General features: G+C 55.6%; 3 protein-coding genes across 9 annotated transcripts in view; 1 reads left to right on the top strand and 2 right to left on the bottom strand.

Annotated features, from left to right (window-relative positions):
* CNOT1 (CCR4-NOT transcription complex subunit 1) overlaps positions 1-1,902 on the top strand; it is a 111,810-nt gene extending 109,908 nt beyond the window's left edge. Inside the window, 3 exon segments of the mRNA XM_032325901.1 lie at positions 298-430; positions 1,255-1,389; positions 1,550-1,902. Coding sequence (XP_032181792.1) covers positions 298-430; positions 1,255-1,389; positions 1,550-1,628 — 347 coding nt within the window. The 3' untranslated portion in view covers positions 1,629-1,902.
* Positions 1,903-3,071: 1,169 nt separating this feature from the next.
* Positions 3,072-8,393, bottom strand: SETD6 (SET domain containing 6, protein lysine methyltransferase). 2 transcript variants are annotated; one of them, XM_032325891.1, is made up of 9 exons: positions 8,311-8,393; positions 7,007-7,619; positions 6,698-6,811; positions 6,468-6,612; positions 6,238-6,379; positions 5,910-6,104; positions 4,248-4,636; positions 3,942-4,084; positions 3,072-3,794 (listed from the first exon to the last, which is right to left on the bottom strand). In XM_032325891.1, the coding sequence occupies exons 2-9, from the start codon at positions 7,031-7,033 to the stop codon at positions 3,489-3,491; spliced, it is 1,461 nt and encodes a 486-aa protein (XP_032181782.1). In that variant the 5' UTR covers positions 7,034-7,619; positions 8,311-8,393; the 3' UTR covers positions 3,072-3,488. The 2 variants fall into 2 exon arrangements, with proteins under 2 accessions (XP_032181782.1, XP_032181783.1); XM_032325892.1 differs by lacking the exon at positions 8,311-8,393 and adding an exon at positions 5,664-5,784 and having other exon boundaries at positions 4,248-4,428; positions 7,007-8,263.
* A 14-nt stretch (positions 8,394-8,407) lies between these two features.
* Positions 8,408-22,532, bottom strand: part of NDRG4 (NDRG family member 4) — a 40,447-nt gene continuing 26,322 nt past the window's right edge. For 3 of the 6 annotated variants that reach the window (XM_032325896.1, XM_032325893.1, XM_032325899.1), the window contains exons 4-17: positions 18,188-18,293; positions 17,848-17,968; positions 17,696-17,758; positions 17,495-17,555; positions 15,862-15,948; positions 15,706-15,762; positions 15,228-15,331; positions 14,332-14,388; positions 14,196-14,247; positions 13,199-13,246; positions 12,971-13,006; positions 12,812-12,863; positions 11,388-11,426; positions 8,408-10,539 (exon numbers count right to left, since the gene is read on the bottom strand). In XM_032325896.1, coding sequence (XP_032181787.1) covers positions 10,385-10,539; positions 11,388-11,426; positions 12,812-12,863; positions 12,971-13,006; positions 13,199-13,246; positions 14,196-14,247; positions 14,332-14,388; positions 15,228-15,331; positions 15,706-15,762; positions 15,862-15,948; positions 17,495-17,555; positions 17,696-17,758; positions 17,848-17,968; positions 18,188-18,293 — 1,038 coding nt within the window. In that variant the 3' untranslated portion in view covers positions 8,408-10,384. Of the gene's footprint in view, positions 10,540-11,387; positions 11,427-12,811; positions 12,864-12,970; positions 13,007-13,198; positions 13,247-14,195; positions 14,248-14,331; positions 14,389-15,227; positions 15,332-15,705; positions 15,763-15,861; positions 15,949-17,494; positions 17,556-17,695; positions 17,759-17,847; positions 17,969-18,187; positions 18,294-21,311; positions 21,473-22,532 lie in introns of those variants that run through there. The other 3 variants (XM_032325897.1, XM_032325898.1, XM_032325894.1) reach the window with 3 other exon arrangements.

The following is a 22,532-nucleotide window of genomic DNA, read 5'->3' as shown; positions in this document are numbered from 1 at the left end:
AATTTTTTTAAATGCTTATATGCAGTGGGTCTGTTTTTAAATATTTAAAAAAATGAAGATACAAAGTACCAACCTCCCATCCCAGAAATGAAACACTGGGGACTCAAGAACTACTGGTTGAAACTAAAGGATACTGTGAAAACCTGTATCAGAAATCCAAACCTTAGGAGTTATAGCTCAGTGGCAGAGCATTGAGTGTAGAAATCCAAACCTTAGCCCCTCAGAATGATTTGTCTTTTTATGTTGGCTTTTCATGTGAGTCAGGTCTGCAATAAAATGAGTTTTCTGAATTTCTAGGTCGGTATCTCTTCCTGAATGCCATTGCAAATCAGCTGCGGTACCCAAATAGCCACACTCACTACTTCAGCTGTACCATGCTGTACCTTTTTGCAGAAGCCAACACTGAAGCTATCCAAGAACAGATTACAAGGTAAGGGAGATGTTTTTCAGATAATTCTATGTGGTGCCTCTTCCCCTTTGTTACGAAGATTTTTTTCCCCCATGTAGTCAGTATTGAGTATCTTTTACCTGTTAAATAGGAGATACGGTTGTGAGCAAAATGGACATGGTTCCTGCCCTAGCAGTTGACTAGTCTGATAGACACAAAATGACAAGTAGAGAATTACAAATTCTAATCATTGCTAAAATAAAAGGTTTTTAACAAAAGGTACTGGCATTTTGATTGAAAGTCAGCAGTTTCTCTCAGGTGGTGGTAGTGGTGGTGGGGTTTTTTCGTCCAGAGTCCTGAATCCACAGTCCTATTAAAAGCCATCTAAAGAACTTGGGCTTTTCTTTATCGTCTAGTCTAGGAGAAGTTTGAAAGAGAAATAAGCAAATCATACGTTTTTTTCTTTCCCCCTTTTTTGATGTAATGGTAGTTTAGGAATCTGTGCAGACTGCTCAGTCTGCATAGCATTGGAGATTGGGCAGTGGGTAGATTCTGGTGAAAGAGATAAACACATTGTAAAAAGTGGGACAGACCTATTATCTGATACGGTTATCTTTACCTTAACTGAGTCTTCTAGGCTAACTAATGGGAAGAGGGGCAGGATACAAACCCAGGTTTTCTAATTCCAGAATCCACCTGATTAACCATACTATATATATAGACATTACTCCACTTGTCATTAGTAAAGCTAACTTTTACACGTAGTTTCATAATCAAGGAGAAAAGTTAGGAAAAAGGGTAAAGGAGAAGTGGTCATAAATTTGTAGGTTTCTCTGTGCAGTAACTAACCTTTTTTTCCCCTTCAGGGTTCTCTTGGAACGGTTGATTGTAAATAGGCCACATCCTTGGGGTCTTCTTATTACCTTCATTGAGCTGATTAAAAATCCAGCGTTTAAGTTCTGGAACCACGAGTTTGTACACTGTGCCCCAGAAATTGAAAAGTGAGTTCAAAGTCATTTTTTATTTAAGAATGAGAAACAGATGATGGCTCTAGCTGGGGTGGGTGATTAAGAAGGTTAATGATAGCCAAAGCTCATGTGACCCAAGATACTGCCAGGTCTGAAGTTTTTCTCACAAACTTGTAACTGTCTCTGTTTTCAGGTTATTCCAGTCGGTTGCACAGTGCTGCATGGGACAGAAGCAGGCTCAGCAAGTAATGGAAGGGACAGGTGCCAGTTAGATGGATCTGCATCTCTGCTGTAAATGTGTCACAGCCTGGAGGTCCCACTGCATCAGGTTTATAAACTGGCTGAAGAACCCTTTCAGCTCTTCCTGACTTTCCCAGCCCTTTGGTTTCCGGGTACCTGCCCCAATTACTGTTTGGGTCAGCTTCCTATGTGGGCACGTTCCAAAGTTTAAATGCTTTTTATTGACTCTTGGCCAAAATTTAGAAGATGCTGTGAATATCATTTTGAACTGTGTAAATATATGAAAGATAAAACCTTTGTCTGGAACTTCTTGGGTTTGTGCAAAATGTGTCCAAGGCTAGTAGGTAAACTTGGTACCTGCCTAGCTTGTAACTGAAGGCTGTTGAGGCCATGCACTTGTGTGGGGATATAACATAGCTCCATGTCTCTGACATTCCTGGTGTCCCAAAGAATAGCAAAAAAAGCCAGTTTAAATATTGTGTAACTTATTTTTTTAATGTGGACAGGGGACCCTGAAAATCACAAAGTTGTTAAAAATGTGTATGTGCTACTATTTGGTATGCTTAGGGAACATGGGAAGAGCTCACAATCGAGAGCCCATGGATTTTTGTTTTGCTTCTTCCCCAAATCTGAAGCTGACTGCTGGGAGAGCATCATTTTCTCATTTCAGCTGGAGAACTTATCCCTTTAGGCCCCAAGATACAGTCAGCTCTTTTTATAAAGGGAAACCACATCACGCCTACAAGTGCCCCTAGCTCTCTCTTCATACTTGTAAATTGTGGGAAAGGGACTAAAGCATATGAATTGCCCTTCCTCCTTCCCAGTGAATAGCCATATAGGCTATGTTGAACAAAAAAGTCAAAAGGACCAATACAGCCCCTTTTGTAAAGATTTTGAATGTTTTGTAAATGTATTGGTCCATGTGTTGTATTTTGTAGCCTTTCTAGTTCCTGGGCTCTAGCTCCCTTACTTGTATGTGTATGCATACTGTAGTCAAAACATTAAAGTCATGACATACGTGTGAGTCCACTGTGCCTTTCTCAGTAGCAGCAGCCAGTGCTGGTGGTGAGGAGGAAAGTGGACGGCCCCATCTCACAGAGCCAGGGGCCATGAGGAAACATCACTTCTTGCTGAATGATGAGATCTTTCCCACTAACCTGGCATGTTTCAACAGTAGAAAATCACTGGAGCAGGTTTCTGTGATAAAAGAATTACAAAAGATTTTTCATACCCTTTCTCCTCGTGGGATTTTGATATATTTAAAATTTATGCCACCTAAAAAATTCCTTACCTTTGATTGTCAAGTTCTATGGCCACAGAGGACAAAAAAGTTCAAGATTAAATAGAAATTTTAACAAGTAAGGTCTGAATGTCATTGGTGTCTTATCTTAGGGTTCCTTCCCTTAAGGTTGAGCTGTGCCATCTATAGCAAACTTCAGATTGCTGAGGAAGTAAAACAGTAGCTGAATGCCAGCGCCATACAGCTCATCAAACCCTCAAACAGGAAACAGTCTTGGAGGGAAGAAGCTTGCTCAAAGTAGATCCAGGTCTACTTTAAAGTCCATGACCTTAACTACTTACCAAAGACCAAGACCTTACTACTGTCACATTTCTGCTAACTCTAGTTCAGACTGAGAACAAAGCAGTTAAATGATTTATTGGTCTTAGTAACCATCAGCAGTTTCCAATTTTAAAGACTGTGCCCAATCTTCAAACGGTTAGCCTTACCTCAGAGTTAACCCTAACATACCACCTTTGCTGCTTTTCCTTTTGGCACTTAATGAAAGGAAAAGTGAAGCAGAAGATCCAAATTCTCATTTTTTTCAAGCATCAGTGAATATTAGCTTAGAATAAAGTTCTTGTCGATATTTCTTCAGGTAACAGAAAACCTGCTAACTTGTCAGTTCCAACAACTGGTGTAAGATCATCTTCTGACCATAGCGAACCTGCAAGGCCTGCTGTTCCCTCCAGCTCAGTTTGGTGTACACCTCCTTGTTACCTAGTAAATCTTGTTCAGATTTTAAGTCTGTGGCATAGTTTTGCAGGGTCAACAAAACACTGTCCCGAAGAAGCTGTCTCCATGATGCTCTGAGTTTCGGGATATTTGTGATTGTCAGGCTGTCCTCTTCCCTTTTATTATCTCCCCATCCATCCTGGTCTTTAAACTCTCTGAACTCCTCAGGAGACATGCACAGTACCTAGAAGCAATCATTGGGCCCTTTAATTGTGTATTTCTAAATTTAGAGAAGCCTATCTCGACAGCATTTAAGTGTGTTCTCCCTCCGTTCCATGTTTCCTTTCTCATCTAAGCTCTAAATATTTTTTGTCTATTCTCAGCCCTTTACCTTGAGTGTAGTGGTCAGTTCCTCTTCAGTGAGTATCTCCTCACGCCCAATCACAAAGGCTCCCTCTTCCCCAACCATCTCCAGTTTACATAAGAAATCCCAGCGTTCATATAGTAGGAGCCTTTCAGCTTTAGCTTTTGTTCCTGTAGACGGTAATAGTGTTAATGTCTCCATATATCCAGCAGTTCCTTTCTTCTTATCTACTACCCAGTTTCCAAAGAATGGGGCAGCTGCTATTTAAGAGCACCTGGGGTGGGCAGAGACCTATTCACTGGTGTCGCAGGATTGCATCAACCAGACACTCACCCTGTAATGCTGCTTCACGAACTGTCACCATCTGAATGTCAGCTGTGTCATCCGTGTTGTCAGGATATGGTTCAACAAAACCATACATATGAATCAGTTGCCAATTAGCCATTTGCCCGTAAGTGTTGAAAATTTCATGGCCTTTAGGAATGGGCTGAGTGGCCACCATCCGAAGACAATTCTGGGGTGGAAGGGAGAAGCTGGGACTAGGCCCTTCCCTGGCCAGCCCCATGAAGATTAATTCCCTCTTCAGAAGATCTTCCAAGTGGGTACAGTTCAGCACTGGAATTGACGATACGCCTACCCACATTTTACTTTTAGTTCCTATTAAAGTCCTGTATAGGCATACCTCAGATTGTATAGGAAAAAAAACCACAAAAAAGCAAATACTGTTTAAAAAAAAATGAGTCAAATGAACTTTTTTGTGTCCCAGTGCATATAAAATGTATATTTCAAAAAATAGTTTTGCTAAACAGTGCTAACCACCACCTGAGCTTTCTGGGAGTTTTATTTACTGATCAGATCACCAAAACGTAATAATGGAAACGTTTGAAATATTGCAATTCTTACAATTTTAATTCTTCCCAAAATAGGACACACAGTCCTGAAGCAAGAGGGTACCTGGGTGGTTCAGCCGTTAAGATTCTGCCTTCGGTTCAGGTCATGATCCCAGGGTCCTGGGATCGAGCCTTGCATCAGGCTCCCTGTTTAGCAGGAAGCCTGCTGCTCCCAAAGGGGGGAAAAAAATGGCACCGACAGACTTGCTCAACACAGGGTTGCCACAAACCTTCAATTTGTAAAAAGCACAGTATCTGAGGTGAAATATGCCTATACAGTAGAATCAAAGAGGTGAGACTTACAAAAGGTCAAGTTCAGCCTCACTGCTTTATTAGGTGAATCTCTGCTCAGTCATCTGCAGTACTTAGAAAAAAGCTGCTTGTTTATAGAAAGGAACAATTAAACCCCAAGTGAAAATGGCAGATGGAGGCCAGGATTAAAAATAGCCATTCCCTAATTCCATAAACTTCATCTTTTCTTACAACATTCCACTTAGTAAATGGAATTGATACAACCCTGGTATTATCTTTGACCTGATGTATGTCCATCCGCTTCCCCTCCCTGCTTCTCTCCACGAAGTACTGACAGTATAGCCAACCTCTGACACCAAGAAAATGATGGCAGTAGCTTAGAAAAATAACCACAACTTTCTTTGCGGGTATTGAGGTTTTGTGTTTCAACTGTTCGGAATATGCAAACAACCTACATCACAAGAAAAGCTAACTTCATCTCAGTTTTTACCATGAGGAGAACGGGGCCCACTTAGCCTCTCAGACCAGCACAAATGACAAGCACTGGTTTGAATCAAATGCCTGATCATCAGTGCACATAAGAACAGTAACAGAGGAAGGCACTCACTGGAGAGTATTCTAGATTGGCATTATGATTGGCTAAGTGGTTTAGTATGTCTGCAGCAGGCACCATCAAAGGGGAGTTTGGCTCCTTTTCATCCTCCTCTTCCTCCAGTGGTTCCTGAAAGCTGCCACAGAGAGAACTCTGCTAAAGCCCAGTGTAGGGTAAGAGACTGGGGTGCAGTTCGCCGTTCTTTCCCCTCTTATCCCTCAATTCTAAAGGAAGAAAGTCCTTCAAGGTCTGCTCACTGACCTGTAGGCCATCACAAGAGCCACGAGCTGGCGGTAGAGTTCCAGGGAGCGAACCCTGGGGCTGAAAAGATCCGGGTGGGTTTCCATGAAGGGCAACACGATGGAATAGTACTCGCTGCGGATGTTGGCCAAGTCCTTCTCTACGGCCTCCGGTACACCTGTGCCCTGCAGCAGTCGCCTGCGCTCCTCCTCAGGCCTGCAGTGACACCCCACCCGAGTTCCCTTCACACACCCCACCGGGACTAGTGCCTGGGGACCCGGTCCCCGGCCAGGCCGGTTCGAGCCACGCTCCGGTGCTGGTGCTCCCCACCCCCTACTAAGGCGCTCACCAGAACATGGGGTGCTCCAATCGGCCCAGCTCCGGCCAGAGCGCAAAGTAGGGGCTCCAGGGCGAGGCCGGGGCCTGCAGCTCGTGCAGCAGCGCCAGCAGCAGCGGCACCCAGCCCGACTGGCTCTGCAGCGCGCCTCGCTCTGAGAGAGACACAGAGGTGAAAACCCGCGCAGCTGCGCGGCCCGCCTCCCCGTCGCGTCCCCGCCGCGTCCCCGCCGGCGCACCCACCTCGCTCCAGCAGGCCGCCAATGGAGCAGGTGTGCTGCGAAAGGAGGGCGGCCCGCGGCACGGCGAACAGCAGCTCCCCGGGCCGCACGCTCTCCCGGGCCACCATGCCGTAACCGGCCACCGTTCCCTGCCGGCTCACCGCCACCTGGACCGGGCAGCCGCGGGTCAGAGAAGGCGTGCGCCCCGCCCCCACCGCCGCGTACGCCAGCCCGCAGCCCCCGCCTCTTCACCTTGGGACTCAACTCCAGCCCAACCTGCCGGCACCAGCTCAGGAAACCGGCCACCGGGTCCGGGTCCGGGTCCGGGTCCGCGTCCGCGTCGCTGCCGCCCACAGGCTCCGCCACCTGGAACGAACCAGCGCCGTGGAGAGGGCCCGCCCGGGAGAACGCGCGGGACGCGGGAGCAGACCGAGGTGCGAGAGGAGGGAGGGTTCTCGGTAGGGGGAGGGGGCGCGGAGGGCAGCCAGTGACCCCCGCAAGCGAGCGGAGCAGGGGAGCGGCGGAAAGGGGCGCGCCCCGCTCCCGTGTCCTGCGACTTACCCGCCGGCGCTTCGCCTCAGTCGCCATTGCCGAAGCCGCGCGCGTCGGGAGCTCTGCGCCGGCGTTGCCGGCGTTTCCGGCGCCTCTGGAGTCCCACAAAAGGCCCTTTTGGGGGCGGGGCCTACGTCCCCGCCCCGACGCCACGTGACGTTCGCCGGTGCCTCCGACGACCAGTAGGGAGTTGCACCTGGTCAAATCACTCCCCCGGGAACGTTCTTCAGAAGCTCAGGAGTTCGCAGCTGGGTTTAGGAAACGGGCGGTCGGACGTCTCCCTGACTGGCCTCGAGCCTGGTTCCGAGCCAGGCCCAACTCTCTCCCCTTTGTCTCCAAGAGCTGAGACATTTCGGAGAACAAAATTCAGTTTCTGGATACCAGCGCGAGGGCCTCCCGGGTGACCGGCTGTGGGCGCACCCAGGTGGGCGGCCAGCCTGCCTTCCTCATCGGGACTGGTCGTCAGCCAGGATAATCGAAGCTGTTCTTTGCGCAGAGCTGGGGTGCGCGCGCGCCTGCGTGCCCGGGCGCCGTGGGGCAGCTTGTGTGCGCTTCCGAGGGGCATGGGAAGGGTTCTCAGAAAGGGAATAAACCACCTCTGCACGCACTCGCTGGTGTATCCCTGTTTTTCATCATACGCATATGGTGGGTTTTATTTTTATTTACGTGCTTTATTGACACGTAGCAGGAACGCTATGTTTATTGAGTTAATGAGTCAGAAGTGGTGGTTAAACATAGGAAAGTGGCATGCTGTTAAGTTTAGAAAATGAAGCAGGGTTTTGAAGTCCTGCAATGCTAAAGCCAGCTCCTAGCTTGGCTGCTTCTTAGGGCAAATCCCTTATCCTGAGCTCCGTTTCTTCACCTGTGAAACTGATTATTTATATCCAGTGGAATTAATGTAAGGATTGTAGGGACACCTGGGTAGCTTAGTTAAGCATCTGTCTTCAGCTGGAGGTCGGGTTCTCAAGGTCCTGGGATCGCCCAGCCCCGCTTTTCCCGCCACCCCGCCCGGCTCCTGCTTCTCCCTCCGCCTCCCCGCTTCCCCGCTCCATGGTCTCTCTCTCTCCAAAAAAAAAAAAAAAGTAAGAATTAGTAAGATAATGTGAGGAGACCTGGAAATAAGTGGGGCACCTGGCTGGTTCATTTGGTAGAGCAGGTGACTCTTGATCACCCGGTGGTCCTGAGTTCTAGCCCCAAGGTGGGGGTAGAGTTTTAGGAAAACAAACAAAAAAACCCCCCAACAAAACTGGAAATAGAAACATGGATGGGAACTCCTGCGTTTTCAGTCCCACCTAAGCCCAAGAAGCACCAACCTCAAGGCTGCCTTTTCAAAAGCTTCCTGTGATGGGCCTGACGTCACCATACTCGAATTCTTCTTCATTTCTTTATTAGTTTGCCAGCACAGTTAACTTTCTACTTTGACAAGGGTTTTATTTGTTTTACATTTTGTCATCTCAAAGTTTCATGACATCAGCCACTGGAATACACAAAATTAGGTTCTTCACTTTATACAGAGAGGAAAATAACTCCATTAAAAGTTCACTTTGACCAAAGAGACAACCTCCGATGGAAAACCACACGCAGGAAGACCCAATATACATATATATATATATAATGTATAGATATTTATAGATATCTCATCTGAAAGAACACAGGAAAAAAAAAAATCCAAGGTCTGCAGCGCTATCTACAATAAGAGAGATTAATTCTACCAGCTTTTCAAACAGTCACATTTGATATTCAAAGGAAGCACGTGAGTGAATAGAACTGGGGACAGACTAACACTCCACCAGGCTCTAGAGCAGTCTAGTAATGGCTTAAGATTCTAGAAGGGGGTGATATGTGCCAAGGAAAGGTGGATGCAGGTGTCCGCTCAGCCTCAGCACCCCACACGCAACTGTCCCCTCCACAGCCCTGCAGTTCTCATTGCTCTCTCCCCTCTTGTTTCAGGTTGTGCGGCAACTGATTTAGGCCCCAAGACCAGTGGCTCTGGTTTCTGGGTCAGGAGAGTCTCCCTGATAGTGTGGGTGGGTGGGATGTGTATGGCACAGGCCTGGGCTTCAGGTGAAGGGAGGAGACCAGGGTGTGTGGAGAGCTTTTCTCCTCTGCCTGGCCCCTGGTCACTTCAGCAACCTTCACTTCCCACCCCAGGACCCAGTAAGGCCCAGCCCAAGCCACTCCAGACGTTCTGAGATGGCAGTGGGGGCCTGCAGAAGTCTCGCTACCTTAGACCATTTCTCTCCAAATAAACTCTCTTCTTTCTTAGTGATGTCCACAGAAAATACTGGCATAGCTTGACCAGGACCAGAGATAATACCATGTTTCTGGTGGTTCTGGACACACTGCTGCTGACTGAATTGTCCTCCACGGAACCTGTGGGCAAAAACCTTGTCCTCCACGGAACTGGGACTCTCAGCCACCACTGTCTCCAGCCACTTACTGGCTCCCGAAGGCAGACACCATGAAGTTCTTGGGTGCATCCAACCCTCATGGGCTATCCCAGCATTTAAGCTCAGTCCCCAAATCAGGTCCCAATGGAGACAGAGGATCAGGCAACTTTCTACCTCTGGGCCTTGGCTCAGACATGGGCCAAGGCCAGGGGGTGGTGGAGTGTTTGGGCTAAGACAGTCTATGGGGTTCTTGCCTTTTAGGTCCTCTGTGTTCTGTCTTCCTTGGGCAGAGAAACCCTGTTTGGACCCTACCTGCCTGGCCCTACATCACCAGGCCAGCCCAGAGAGCACCCGGAAAACTGCTGCCTGGTAGGAGCGCCCCCTTGTGGCTACGGTTCAGATGATTGTCGTAAGTGCAAAAAGACAGAAACAGATGTGCTTGGTGGAGGAGATGGGGAGAAAGGGGCCTGCAGAGCTCCAGGATTCCTGCTTCCCAATGCCCCCCAGTGCCTCCTCCTGGTTGTCCCCTCAGTACCTGAGCTGGACCCTGTGGCTCCTGCTGTCCCAGCACACCACCTCAAAACCACGTGCTGTCTCCAACTGCCCGCCCGAGGGGGCCATCCCGTGCTTTCTTCAGTCTAGGATATTATCCTGGATCCTGCCCAGAGAAGCACTCGAACTCTCTCCTTAGCAAATCCCCTTTCTCCCTGTCCCCCGCCCTAACTGTGGGGAGTTGGAAGAGGGGGTCTAAGTCAGCCAAGGTGACAAGGTGAGTGAGCTGGGGGCGGGGAGGAGTGAGTCTCTCAAAACCACCCGGAGACTGTTCTGCAGCATCTAGGATGGATCCCCTCATCTTTTTAACAAAAGAGAAGTAAACCCATTTCCTCCCCTTGGCCTTCACAAAAATAAACTAAAAGGAAAACGAGCCGGCGCGAGGATGGCAGTGGGACGTTGAGGCGGGCGGGGGCAGGTGGGTGTCTCTGCCGGGCCAAGGGCTTCAACAGGACACCTCCATGGTGTGATTGACCTGGCCCAGCCCCTCACTGCTCTCCGAGTGGGTGCAGGCCTGCGGGCGGCTGCCATCCACCGAGCTGGCACTGGTGAGAGATGCCGTACGAGAGCGGGCGAGGCGGGTCATGCTGGCCGAGGGCACTGTGGACAGAGATGGGAGCGGGTGTGAGGGCGGGCGGGCAGGGCTAGGGGCCGGCGGGTGGGACAAGGGTTGACGCAAGCGAAGCGGCCAGCCAGACCCGTTCTTCCAACGGCGCGGGGGCCCGTCTCAAGCCGCGGCTCTGGCATCTACCCTGTCAAGCCGGGGGCATGCATCACCAGCACCAGTGACTGAGCCCAAGAGGTGGGGGGCCGGGGGCCCCCGCAGAGGCCAGCAGGACCCATCTCATGACAGCTGGCCGGAGCTACGGCTAGAGCAGCGTGGTTGGACTGGGGCCCCCTGAGCTGGTGCGGGGATGGACAGATTTCCCACGATGCCTCCCTCAAGAGGATGACGGGACAGGGGAGCACGACTACTTCTGTCTAGGAGGACAAGGTGCAGAGGCCACAGACTGCCTTAAATCCAGTTTCTGTCTGTACTCAGAGTTGCACAAACAAGACTCTCAGGGCGAATTCCACCTTCCTGAATGCAACTGGCCATCCATCCAGCTCGGGCATGGCCGGACACCCCTGCTCCCAGGGCCAGGCCTGGGCTTCCGCTCTGTGAGGCTCTGGTTCCAACAGCCCGAGCTCTGAAAGCCACATGGCCCACGGCACCCCATAAGCCAGACTGCTCTAAACCCCAGCCACTCTAGAGCCTGAACGGAGGACACAACCCACTGGAGTCCAGGATCCGTGACAAAGCAGGACTCTTTCGGACTTTGGAGGCAAGCAGGACACAAGAAAGTTCCCAAGCCCAGCAAGACGAGGCCCGGCTGCAGCACCGCACAGAGGAAGGAGCAGGGGGTTGTGGGGCAGGGGTCCATGCATGGGAGGGGGCACGGGGCTACCTGCTCCTCCACTCAGCCTTCGGTCCTTCAAGTATGCAACTAAGAGAGAAGACAGAGCCAGAAGGGTGGGGGGTGGGGGTAGGGGAGACACAGAACTCGGGTGAAGAGCGTGGCCCCACAAGGCCAGGGAGAGGAGACAACAGGACAGGCACAGAGCAGGCCGGGCCGGACCACAGCCTCAGGAAGCCCACTCCTGCCCGCCCACCGAAGCAGCCCCTGAGGGAGCCCAGACGCCACGCTGGGGACACTCTTCTTGCCCCCACTTCTCTAGTCTGGGCTGCGGCCTCATGGCGAGAGGGGCTTTGGGGCCCATATCCCTAGCAGCAGCACTCTCCCCCTTCTTCTGGGCCTCAGTCTCCCCAGGCCCAGACTGGGGGAGGCCTGTACCACCTCCTAAATCCTGCCCGGCTTTTGGGCTGCCCGACGACATTTTTCACAGGGCCCTGAGAACAGGTCCCAGCCACCCAACCCTCAGACGTTTGCTGGGAGCTCCTGGAGCTCAGGCCTAGCCTCAGAGCTCCTGCTGTGTCCCTCTGTTGGCTTGGGCCTCTCTTTGCCCTACTTCTCCCCAGAGAGGCTGGCAGGCTCACTTCTGGCTGGGCCCCCAGCCAGAAAGACAGTCTTCCTTCCCTGTCTTTCCACAGAGGCACAAGCTCCAGAGGCTGAAGGCTGGGGGGAGACACAAATTCAGGGAGAGGAGTTCCAGCAGGAGAGCCAGGTATATTGGTGGGGGCGGGGGGGAGGAATCAAGGAGATGAGAAGTTGTGTGTGTGCACGTGTGTGTGCGTGTGGGCTGGAGGCACTCCTGAGCAGTCTGGGCATCTCATCCCTGCTAAGAGGCAGTCGGCAGAGGGGAGGAGGGTGGCCATTGCCACCCTACAGCCCCAATTACCTTGGGGTCTTCACCTGTGCCGCCCCCAGGTTCAGCTGCCTTTAGCTCTCCCACATGTTTTCCTCAGGCCCCAGCCCCCAAGCCCCCTCTGATGCCCCCGATACCATGGGCCACCCTGTGGCAAAAGCCCTTCTCAGGTGCTGTGGGTCTGGCAGGGGAGCGGGTGGTGTGCAGCACTCAGCTTTACGTGGGCTTCGTGGGCAGGACCCAGCCCCGGGCTCCGGTCCCCCAGGCCTGAAGAAGAGCCTACCGCCCCACATCGCCATGAGAACAGTGTCCCAAAGCCTCCCAGAGGGCACCGGAGACCCCGACACAGCCTGGGATCACCTCCTCACAACTCAGATGGAGACTACCGGGAGTCCCCAGTCATGGTGAGAATGTGTAGGGAGACGCGCGGCCTCCGGGCCTGGCGAACACGGAAGTCACACGCCAGCAGGCCGCTCGCCATCACCCGACACGGTGTGCCAGCCCCCTTCTGTTGTCTGCCCCCCGCCCCACGCTTCTAGGGCGGGGTCGGGGGAGGTTGACTTACTGTAGCCCATGCCTTGCAGGAAGTATTTGAAGGCCTCAGTCAGCTTCCCTGGCTGCGGGACAGAGAGAAAGTCACGTGCTTTGATTGGCTGCCTGAGACTGGGGAGAAGGGAAGCCTCCCGAACGGCCTAGATAAGGGAAGGAGGGCCAGGAGTCTCACCTGTGTGACCTGGGGGAGTCCTCCGGAATCTGCCATCTGCAGGGAAGAGAGGGGGGGTGAGCTGAGCAGGGGTCACCCCACACCTTGCCCAGGCCCTGTATACCTAAATAGGCTGCCCTGAGCAGACACACTGTCCGCTCCTGCCTCGGATGGGACCCTAGGCACCCCCCCTCTGAGGGTGGGCCCTTGGCTGGGGAGCTGGCCTCCAGCAGGGGAGGAAGGCCTCACCTTCAGGAAGGTCGTGGTGGTCGGATCCAGCTTGGAGTTGCACTCCACCTAAGGACAAGGTCAGCAGAGTAAGGCAGCCCCCGCCCTGGGGGAGTCCCCTAGCCCCAGTTGCTAAGGCAGGTTCTGGTCCCAGAGCTGGGAAGCTCTACTGGTGAGAGAGGGCATGCAGGCTGCCTTCAGAAAGTCCCAGCCCCTCCAATCAGGAAGCGGTCCCCCACCCCCACCCCGAGGGACCTGACACCCCTGGACTCCACTCACAACTGCTGGCAGGGCAGGAATGGGGCAGGGGCTGGGCCATGTCTTTACAGGAAGCTGAGGCCACCTCGCCGGGCGTGGCTGGGAGAGCTCCAGGGCCCACAGGGGTCAGGCGGTGAGATGAGGGAGGGTCAAGGATCGTTAAGAGATGGGGCGGAGGCGGAGGGGGGTGCTCTGCCTGGGTCCAGACAGTCTGGACCCTATTCCTACACCTATTCCTCCGGGCCCTGAGGCACAGGGAAGGTGTCCTTGTTTTGGGCACACTGGGGGCAGCCCCAGGTACTCCTGGACCTGGAGGGCTCTGTGCTAACGGGGACATGAAGCCTTGGGCTGCCTGCTTCCAGAGTTTCAGTGGGGAAGGTGATGATCCCCAAAGGCAACGGGAGCCATGGCTAGACCCAGGATGCACGTGCTCAGGGATTACTGCAGAGTGAATGAACCAGGCTGCAGAGGAGTGAGCTCAGTCTCTGGGCCTGAGGTCGGCAGAGACTGGGGTCGAGCTATACTGCTGGGAGGGACGGAGGGAGGGGGTGACTGGCAGGTGGTCCGGCCCCAGCTCCCTCCATCTACACGCCTCCCTCACCTGAAGGGTGGGCCTGCCTGGTGGAGATGCATGGCAAGATGGTGGGGAGGTGGGCTGAGAAGTCAACATCCAGGTCCTGGTCCTGCCGGCCAGAGGCCAATGATGCCCTTACTCCCGCCTCCCACACCCCCCCTAGCCAGGGCGCAGTCCCTCACTCACCACCCCATCCTCAGCGGGTGCGTTGTCCCCCACCACCAGCATCACTGGGCAGCTGCAGACACAGAGGAAAAGGGCTGTCTGGCCTGGGCCAGGGGAGGAGGGGGCAGGGGCAGCCTGGGGGGCGCAGGGCACTCACCGGAGCGTCTTGGCATTGGGCACTGTTCCGGGCCGGTTAATGTCCAGGTCTCTGCGGCTGCAGAGAGAGAGGCAGAGTAGAGACAGGCAGCTCAGGATGGGATGCCAGGGATCGTGCGCACCAGGCCCCACCCCAGCATCCCACAATGGCAATAGGGCCTGACGTCCACGTCTGGGCCCAGAATTGGGGCTTATGGTTATTGAATTGTCTCAGCTATGGAAAAGGCCTCCCAGATCCCAGCTGACCCGGAGACAAGGGACATAGCCTGCACAAATAGGGTGTCTTCAGGTGTGCCCTCATATGGGACTTCTCAGATCCCCCAATTCAGGCAGGTGGGCCCTCAATTTGACTGTCGCTCCCCCTCTAAGCACGGCCCCAACATGTACCACTGCCCATGCATGCGGATCCAAGGTCAGAGAGGCAGGGCCTGGTCCTCTGGCTCTCCACTGTATAACCAGCACCACACATACAGCAGGAGCTTAATAAATGTTAGTAGGAGGAAGGAAGGAGGGAAGGCCAGTGGGCTCCAAGGAGCACAGCCTGAAAACCGTGGGCTTCATCCAGCCTCCTCCTCACCTACAGATGTCAGCCCGGAGGTTCAGGCCGTGGGGGTCAGCGATGTTTCTGGCATCCCTCACCACCCCTGGCGGGACCGCAGTGCCCCACGGGAGAGGGTGTGGAAGAGCCCAAGCACCCGAGTCCGTCCACAGCCCTGCTCCCTGTCTGCCCTTCAAGGGGGGTGACTAGAGCCAGCAGTGACTCTTCTCAGAGCTGCACCCAGCTGCCCACCTGCAGACTGGGGAGCGCACGTGTCTGGCCTGCCGCTTTCCCCGAGCCCCAGCAGAGCGAGCACTCAGTGCCTGGGGCCACAGAGCTGAGCCCCACACCGCCCGTACCTGTTGTACATGTTCCAGAAGAGCTGCAGGTTGGCCTGGTTCACCACGTTCCCGATCTGCTGCCGGTAGCTCTGCACCAGCTCTGTGTTGTTCACCAGCTCCTCCTGGGCCCGGGGGACAGATGGGGAGGTGCGTGGAGGGGAGCAGACAGACGGACAGACGGGGATGGGGTCTCAGAGGCGGCTTGCAGGTAGCACAGCCTGCAGCCTTCTTCCCATGGGGAGGATGGGGGCAGTGCCTCGTGGAGTGAGGGGAGGGCTCCATCCGGCAGTCAGAGGAGCACCCCCATCTGTCTCAGCCAAGCGGAGACAGGTCAGATGCCCCAGAACGCCCACCCAGACCTCCTCCTCTTGCCTGGCTGTGAGGGGGTACAAGCCCTGGGCACCCCATAGAGTGGGTGGAACCAGGCCCTCTAGAGGCTCCCAAGACCCCCAGGTCAGCCCCCAGCGCAGCTCCCATGGGGGCCCCACCCCCTTACCTGGCTGAAGAGGTGAGATAGCACCGTGTCAGGTAAAGTGCTGGTGAGGCCAGAGAGCTGGGGGCGGGGGGGGGCAGGGGGGAAGGCTGCGTGAGTGCAGCCCCTCCCCCGCACCACGTCAGCACCCGCACCCCTGTCTACCAGGACCACGCTCACCTTGGTGGCCGCCCAGTCGATCCAGCCTTTGCCGTTGGGGTCAATGTTCATCAGCACCAGCCCCTCCACCAGGTCGGGAAAGATGAGCTACGGTGAGAGGGAGACAGGGTGTGGGAGGCGGAAGGGTGTGGAGGGAGCCTGTCTTCCCACTCGGGCTCTAGGTGCCTGCCCTGCTATGTCGCAGGTGGCTGGGGGGTCCGAGAGGAAGAGTCCCAGATGACTCAGGGCCCAGCCGGATCCCTGCCTGGGCTCCCCTGCCTAGGCTCCCTGCCTACGGTCCCTGCTGATCCTCCTCCTGCCCTCTTCCCCTCCCCAACCTTTCACAATTCTTTGACTGATTTGGAATCTACGTCTGTGGCATTGTTTTCCACGCCTTTTAGTCAGTCTCTGACTATGTTGCTGATGTAAAACTGAGGAGTAAACATCTTCAACGAAGTATTCTGTTTCTTTGCTTTCACAGAGAAAAAAAAACCCTAGTGAAGAAGGAAACCGACCTTTCCAAAGCCTGTGTTGTGTTCAAATGTAAAAGAGACTCGAATGCTTTCTTCAGTGGAAAGCAGTGATATAGATACGATTCTGCTATCCTATCAGTGTTCCTGGGGGGGACGGGGAACGGTCGGCAGCTAACAAGCGGTAAGTGCCGAAATCCACACGGAGTTCAAAATGCATGGCCTTTTCTTTTGGAAAAAGAAATATTTAAACAGAAAAAAATTTTTGAATCCTGAAAATTAAGTTTTTGTTTTCAGATATGAAAAGCCTATGGGCTCCTACTCAACGTGATGTTTCTGAAATGCAACTTCCTTTAAACCTTCCAAACTGGGGTGCCTGGGTGGCTCAGTCGGTTAAACGTCTGCCTTCAGCTCAGTTCATGATCCTGAGGTTGGGATCACACCCCACATGGGGTCCCTGCTCAGCCAAGAGTCTGCTTCTCTCCCTGCCTGCTGCTCCCCCTGCTTGTGCGCTTGCATCTCCAACAAATAAATAAAATCTTTAATACCAGAATGGCAACTAGAATGTCACATTTTGAAAAAAAAAATTCTTCCAAACTTAACATAAGTGTAATTTTTGGTTAAGAAATGACTCCCATTTATGGGGCACCTGGGTGGCTCAGTGGGGTAAGCCTCTGCCTTCGGCTCAGGTCATGATCCCAGGGTCCTGGGATCGAGCCCCACATCAGGCTCTCTGCTCCGCAGGGAGCCTGCTTCCCTCTCTCTCTCTGCCTGCCTCTCTGCCTACTTGTGATCTCTGCCAAAAATCTTTGAAAAAAAAAAAAGAGAGAAATGTAAAAAGGTAAAAATTACCCTAATTAGTGTGTAAGTGATTAGGAAAATCCTTGCTTAGTGGCTAGACCAATTCGTTGTAGAGTTTGTGGCTCACAGATATTTGGGTTTGGGCTAATGGCTATGCACGTTACCATTTATAGTCTTTTGAGGAAATGTATGGAAAAATAGCTTCTTTTTTTAAATTTCCTGGGATGAAAAAGAAAAAAAAGGGGGGGGGAGATTTCCTAAGTGAAGAGGAAGTAGGGGGAGGGGGAGCAGCAGGAAGAAAGAGCCAATGTTCCTGTGGCTGTGGCTGAAGCGTTGCAGGGAGAGGCCAGCCCTGGGAGGGGGGTGGGAGGAGGGAGACTCACCGCAAACTTGGCCAGCACGTAAGCTCCAGCTCCCACTCCGATGCCAATCACGTACTTGAACCTGGCGGAGAGCACGGCTGGTCACTCCAGGGCCAGGGGAGGCGCTGCCCGAGACTGCCCTCAGCTGGTGCCTGCTGGCCCGGCGGCGGCACGGGACACCCTCTGGCCCCCAGCCCAGGGAAGGGTCCCGGTGGGACTCACCCAAAGTGCTGCACCACGCTGGGGAGCATGGCTGCCAGCTGCTCCATGGAGGGGAACTGGTACCTGCGGGTGGAGCAGGCGGTCAGGGCTGGGCGTGGCCTGGACCACGGAGCCGGGGCGATCTGGAGTGGGGAGTGCTCCCTGGTACCTACCCCTGGGGAAACTGTGACGCCCCCACCTGCTGCCCGGGGGCGTCCACGTGGCACACCACGAAGTGCTTGGTGATCTCCTGCATGTCCTCGAAGTTGAAGAAGGTGTTGAAGCACAGCTTGTCTGCAAAGACACACGTCGCAGCTGTGGCTCAGCAAAGGGGGGGGAGGCCTGCGGGCCTGAGAGGGAGGGAAGGTGGAGATGACCCGCCTCGTGGTCCAGCAGGGACACCGAGGCCCAGACGGCGAAGGTCACAGAGCTGTGCGTGAGTGGGGACGTCGGCGGCCCTGTGGGGAAGGAGGGAAGGCCAAGGCAGGCAGGATGGGGCTGGGGTGCACTTACGATTGAGGCCCACGTCATGGTAGGTGAGGATGGCCGGGCGGTTCCCTTTGGGAGAGCCCCGGATCACCACGTGCAGCAGGCCATAAGGTGTCTCAATGTCATGTTCCTGGAGGAAAACAGCACAGGGGGAGCCCTTACTCCTGGCTGTGGTGGGGTCCCCACCTCCCAGCAGGGGGCATCTTAATCCCCTTCCGCCACCACCCCTCGCCCCGGGCAGCCCCCCAGGAGAGCAGACCGGCGGTGGGGGGGGTGGGTGGGAAGCACCCTTCCCGGATGGCTGGTGTGCACAGGGAGGTCTGCTAACCAGTGGGGCGGCCTGCCATTGCCCAGGCCCTGCCACTCTCGGCCCTGCAGGGTCCAGTGACCCTCATTCTCTCCAAGTCACTGCAGCCCCCGCTCCAGGACAGCACAGCCACTCCAGCCTGAGTCCCGCCCTTGCCGTGTTCCTTCACTCAGAATCCTTCAGGGCTGCTGCTGAAGGTCAATGGCCTGGACAGCCCCATCTGAAATCTGCAGTCACACCCCCCACCCCCCCAGCCAAGCCCAGCCTCCGGCACCCACACTGTCCCTGGCTCCCACCTCCAGACTCTTGCTCACGTTTTTTCCTTCCACCTTGAATGCCCATCCCCGTGACCCCCCCAAGGCCTCGCTTCCGGCAGGGCGTGGTTAGAACCCAACCCCAAAGGCCTTCTGCAGTGACCACTCTGGGATCCCCTTGGTTCACTCCCTTGATTTTGTGGCTTGGGGTTGCCAGTCCTTTGAGAACAGGCACTGGATGCTGTAGGAGGAGGCCGATGTGCGCAGGCATCCTTGAGCCTCGGGGAGGTGCCCTGGGGGCTGGTCTCTCTGCAAACTAGTCACTTTTGGCGGCTTGATGGTCAGACTCCAGGAGGGTCTGTCAGAGCTGAATTAACAGCCTTGCCCTGCACCACGGGTGTCAGTTTGCCCTGTGAGTGGGAGGTGGGGCTAAGGTCAAGGGCAGGAGTGACTGACCCCCAAATGTGTGCCAAGTGCCAAGCATGTTATGCATGCGTTTTCCCCTTCTGCACGTGGAGAACACTTAGGTTCAGAGAGAAGCCAAATTCCTGCTCCTGATGGAAAAGGGGGAACTCAAGACAGGAGACAGCTTCCTGGGGTCCCATCTTTCTGGGGTCTCATCTTCCTGGGTCAGGGCTCAGAGGACCCCTGTGTCTCAGCAGGGAATGACAAAGTGGCATCAACCCCACAGCCAAAGGCCAAACCCTGGGAGCCACAATTCTGCTGTGAGGCCTTGTTCAATAAACCTGATGTCCTCTAAGTGGGTCCAGGGCCACCACAGGCTCCCCCCATCCGAGACCTGTCCCCAGGGCCAACAAAACAAGGAACGCTTCCTGCTCACTGATGGCTGACCATCGTGTGCTTCATTTACTTTTCACAGGGACCCAAGTCCTGGAGGAGCAAACGAGGTTGGGAAAGGAGAAATGACTTGCTCAAGGTCAAGCCCAGAAGGGGTAAGCTGGGCCTTGCCAGGTGCCAGCCTCCGAGGCCAGGAGAATGCCCTGAAGCCTCCGCTCCAGAGATTTCCAAGCAGGCAGCTCTCCACGGCTGCCTGTCCCTGCTGGGGGGCCATTCTCTCTGGTCCCCCAGCCCCCACACTACTCTCTCAGCTCTGGAGGGCAGGGGGTGGGGGGCAGGAGGGGCGCCGATGCACACAAGAGCTGCAATGCGCTTCCTGCAGCATGAAGGGCGGTTCTCCGCAGGGGTCAGCGCTGGCCCTGGGGTACCAGTCAGGGCCCAGGGCGGCAGTTGTCCACCCGCACACCTCTGCCGCCCGTCGCTGTGCGTGGGGGGTGTCTACCCGCTTCCAGCCCTGGTGTGACCGCGCGTCACCATCAGCAGACCCTGGGCCTCGGGACTTAGGCACAGTGCTCTCCTCCCGCAAAGGCTGGTCCCGTGCGGCCCAGTGACTTGGCTGAACACCCACCCCCACCCCGCCACCGACCCAGGAGCTCTGACCCAGCTCAGCCAGACAGGAGCCCAGTGTCCCCGTCCCTCGGGGTGCAGCACCAGAGGGGCGACCCAAGGGCCGCAGCCGGATGCGCTCTGAGCCCCCAGCCCCCAGGACCGAGCGCTCTCATTGGCTCCCGGTGACGTCAGAGCCCCCTCCCTTGCTGCAGCGGGGCGGGCGCCCACCTGGAGGTGGGGGCTCTGACGTCCTCTCTTGGTGGGTCCATCTCCCCTCGCTCATGACCTTGAGAGCTGGGGTGGCGGGTGGTCCCAGCTGGGTTTCAACGTGTGGGTGGGGGAGAGGGGCTAGAGGGGGGCGGCTAGTACGATTCATTCCATCAACCACATCAGCGATTGGGCCGACCACTTGGGGTAGGCGCTGACATGCTGCATGGGTGCGGGGCAGTGGAGGTGGGGGAGGGGGAGTGGTGCTGTGCTCCGGCAGGGCAGGCTGGGCGTGGGGTGGAGGAGGACTTGGGCCCCGGCTTCTCCCTCTTTGAGGAAGAACAATACCCCTGGGCACTGCTGCCCGGGGCCCTTACCCCAGCAGGATCATGGCTCCAGCGCTGCCTTTCCCTACCCTCTAAATAAGACACAGCAACCCCTCCTCGTCTCCTCTCTTGCAGGGACCTCGGCCTGAAGGCTGTGATAGCAGCCGGCCCAGACCTCCCGGCCTCAGCCGGACTGGCACCGAAGTTCCCTGGGGACCGCAGCGGAGGAAGGAAGGAAGAGGCTGTCCTTCCGTTCTCACTCCGGTGCCGCCACCCAAACAACCAGGACAACCCTTGCGGGGTCAGGAAGAGTGACACCCTGACACGTGCAGGGAAGAGAGCCTCCCCCAGGGCTGAGGCGGTCAGAGGCCCGCGGCAGATGCCAGCCGGGCACCTGCCAGGCCAAGGGCACACCGTCAGTGGGAAATGCGTGCGCCTCATTCCGCTTTCTGCGGCTTTTGGCCCTTCCCCGCAGCTGACCCCCTAGCCACTGCTGTAGGCCAGGGGCACCAGGGACTCTAGAACCTGCCGCCGGCCTTGCCTCGGTGATGCCCAAGGTGAGGCGACCAAAAGCAGCTCCGCCACCAGAGGCACCGGGCTGTCCCTTGCTCCCTACCCACCTGGCCGCCCCCAGAACCCTCACTCACCCCGTCCCAGCACTCCGGCATCTTGCCGAGCGAGAAGGCGATCCGCCTCTACCAGGCAGGGCAAACAAAGGCCTGAGTCACCAGGGTCCAGAGGGAGGGGGCAGAGCAAGGGGGAGATGGCGGTGCTGTGATGGGGTGCCGCTCCCTGGGCCATTTATATGCAGAGCCCAGCCGATGGCCCGCCCCGCCTCCCTGCGGGGTTTCTGAGCAGCCACTCGCTCTCCCCAGCCCCTGCTTCCAGATTGGTGGGCAGGAGGCGAACTGGGCTCTCATTGGCTTCCAAAGTCCTCACTCACCCCAGCTCCTGCTCCTCCTCCTGCTCCCCCCACTTCCCAGCAACACAGCATCCTTGCTGGTCCCCAGGCCCTGCATCCTGCCCACCCCAGCACAGGCACCCCACCCCACCCCAACCCCCAGCCGCATGAGGGGATCCTGGGAAGATGAGACAAGAATCTACCCATACAGGTGTGTCCTGTGTCAGGGACTCAGGAGCCGCTCATGGACACGCACCCCAACATACGGCAGGGCACACAGACATGCCCTGGATGGCACAGCCCTTGACCCGTTCCCTGGGGAGCAGGGGTGCCTGAGAGGGCTGGGAGCCCAGCCTCCGCCTCAGGTAGGTCTGGATCACTGAACCTTACAGGATGGGGGAGTGACTGGCTATCTGGGGCAACCTTCTGTGGTGACCCTGTTCCTGCTCCTCCTCCCCTCCCCAGGGTCTCCCTTAGGGCAGCCCCCACTCTACCCACATGTATGCCCCGTGCCTGCCCACAGGGCCATTGGCAGGACCAGCGGCATGGTGGGCACACACCAGCTCTGCCCTCCCATCTGCATCCTACAGCAAGGGGCTGGAGGCCACCATGGGAGAAGAGGAAGAGGAGTCAGCCTGCCCAAGCAGCCGGGCCCCCCCCTCCTGCAGACGCCCCAGCTCTCTGTTCTGGGGCCAACCCATGGTGGGGGCGGGGGGCGGGAGCAGGACGCACGGCCAGCACCCGTGCCCTGTCCTCCTGAGCAGCAAGGACTTGTGTGGGGAGCTGGCTAGAGACCCTTGGATAGAGTAAACTGGGAAGGAGGAGGCAGAGGAGAGGAAATGGGTCAGGGAGTGGAGCCTAGGAGGGAGCCCAAGGACCGAGAGAAGCAGGAACGACTCAGGAGGGTGCTGGGCGCCTGTGCCCCCATTCCGTCTCTTTCATGAGGGAACGCGCCACTCAGGCCAGC

Source organism: Mustela erminea, chromosome 19 (genome assembly GCF_009829155.1).
Source record: "Mustela erminea isolate mMusErm1 chromosome 19, mMusErm1.Pri, whole genome shotgun sequence".
NCBI classification, from domain to species: domain Eukaryota; kingdom Metazoa; phylum Chordata; class Mammalia; order Carnivora; family Mustelidae; genus Mustela; species Mustela erminea.
The sequence above is the reverse complement of the archived record's forward strand: the minus strand, read 5'-3'. Positions and strand labels throughout refer to the sequence as shown.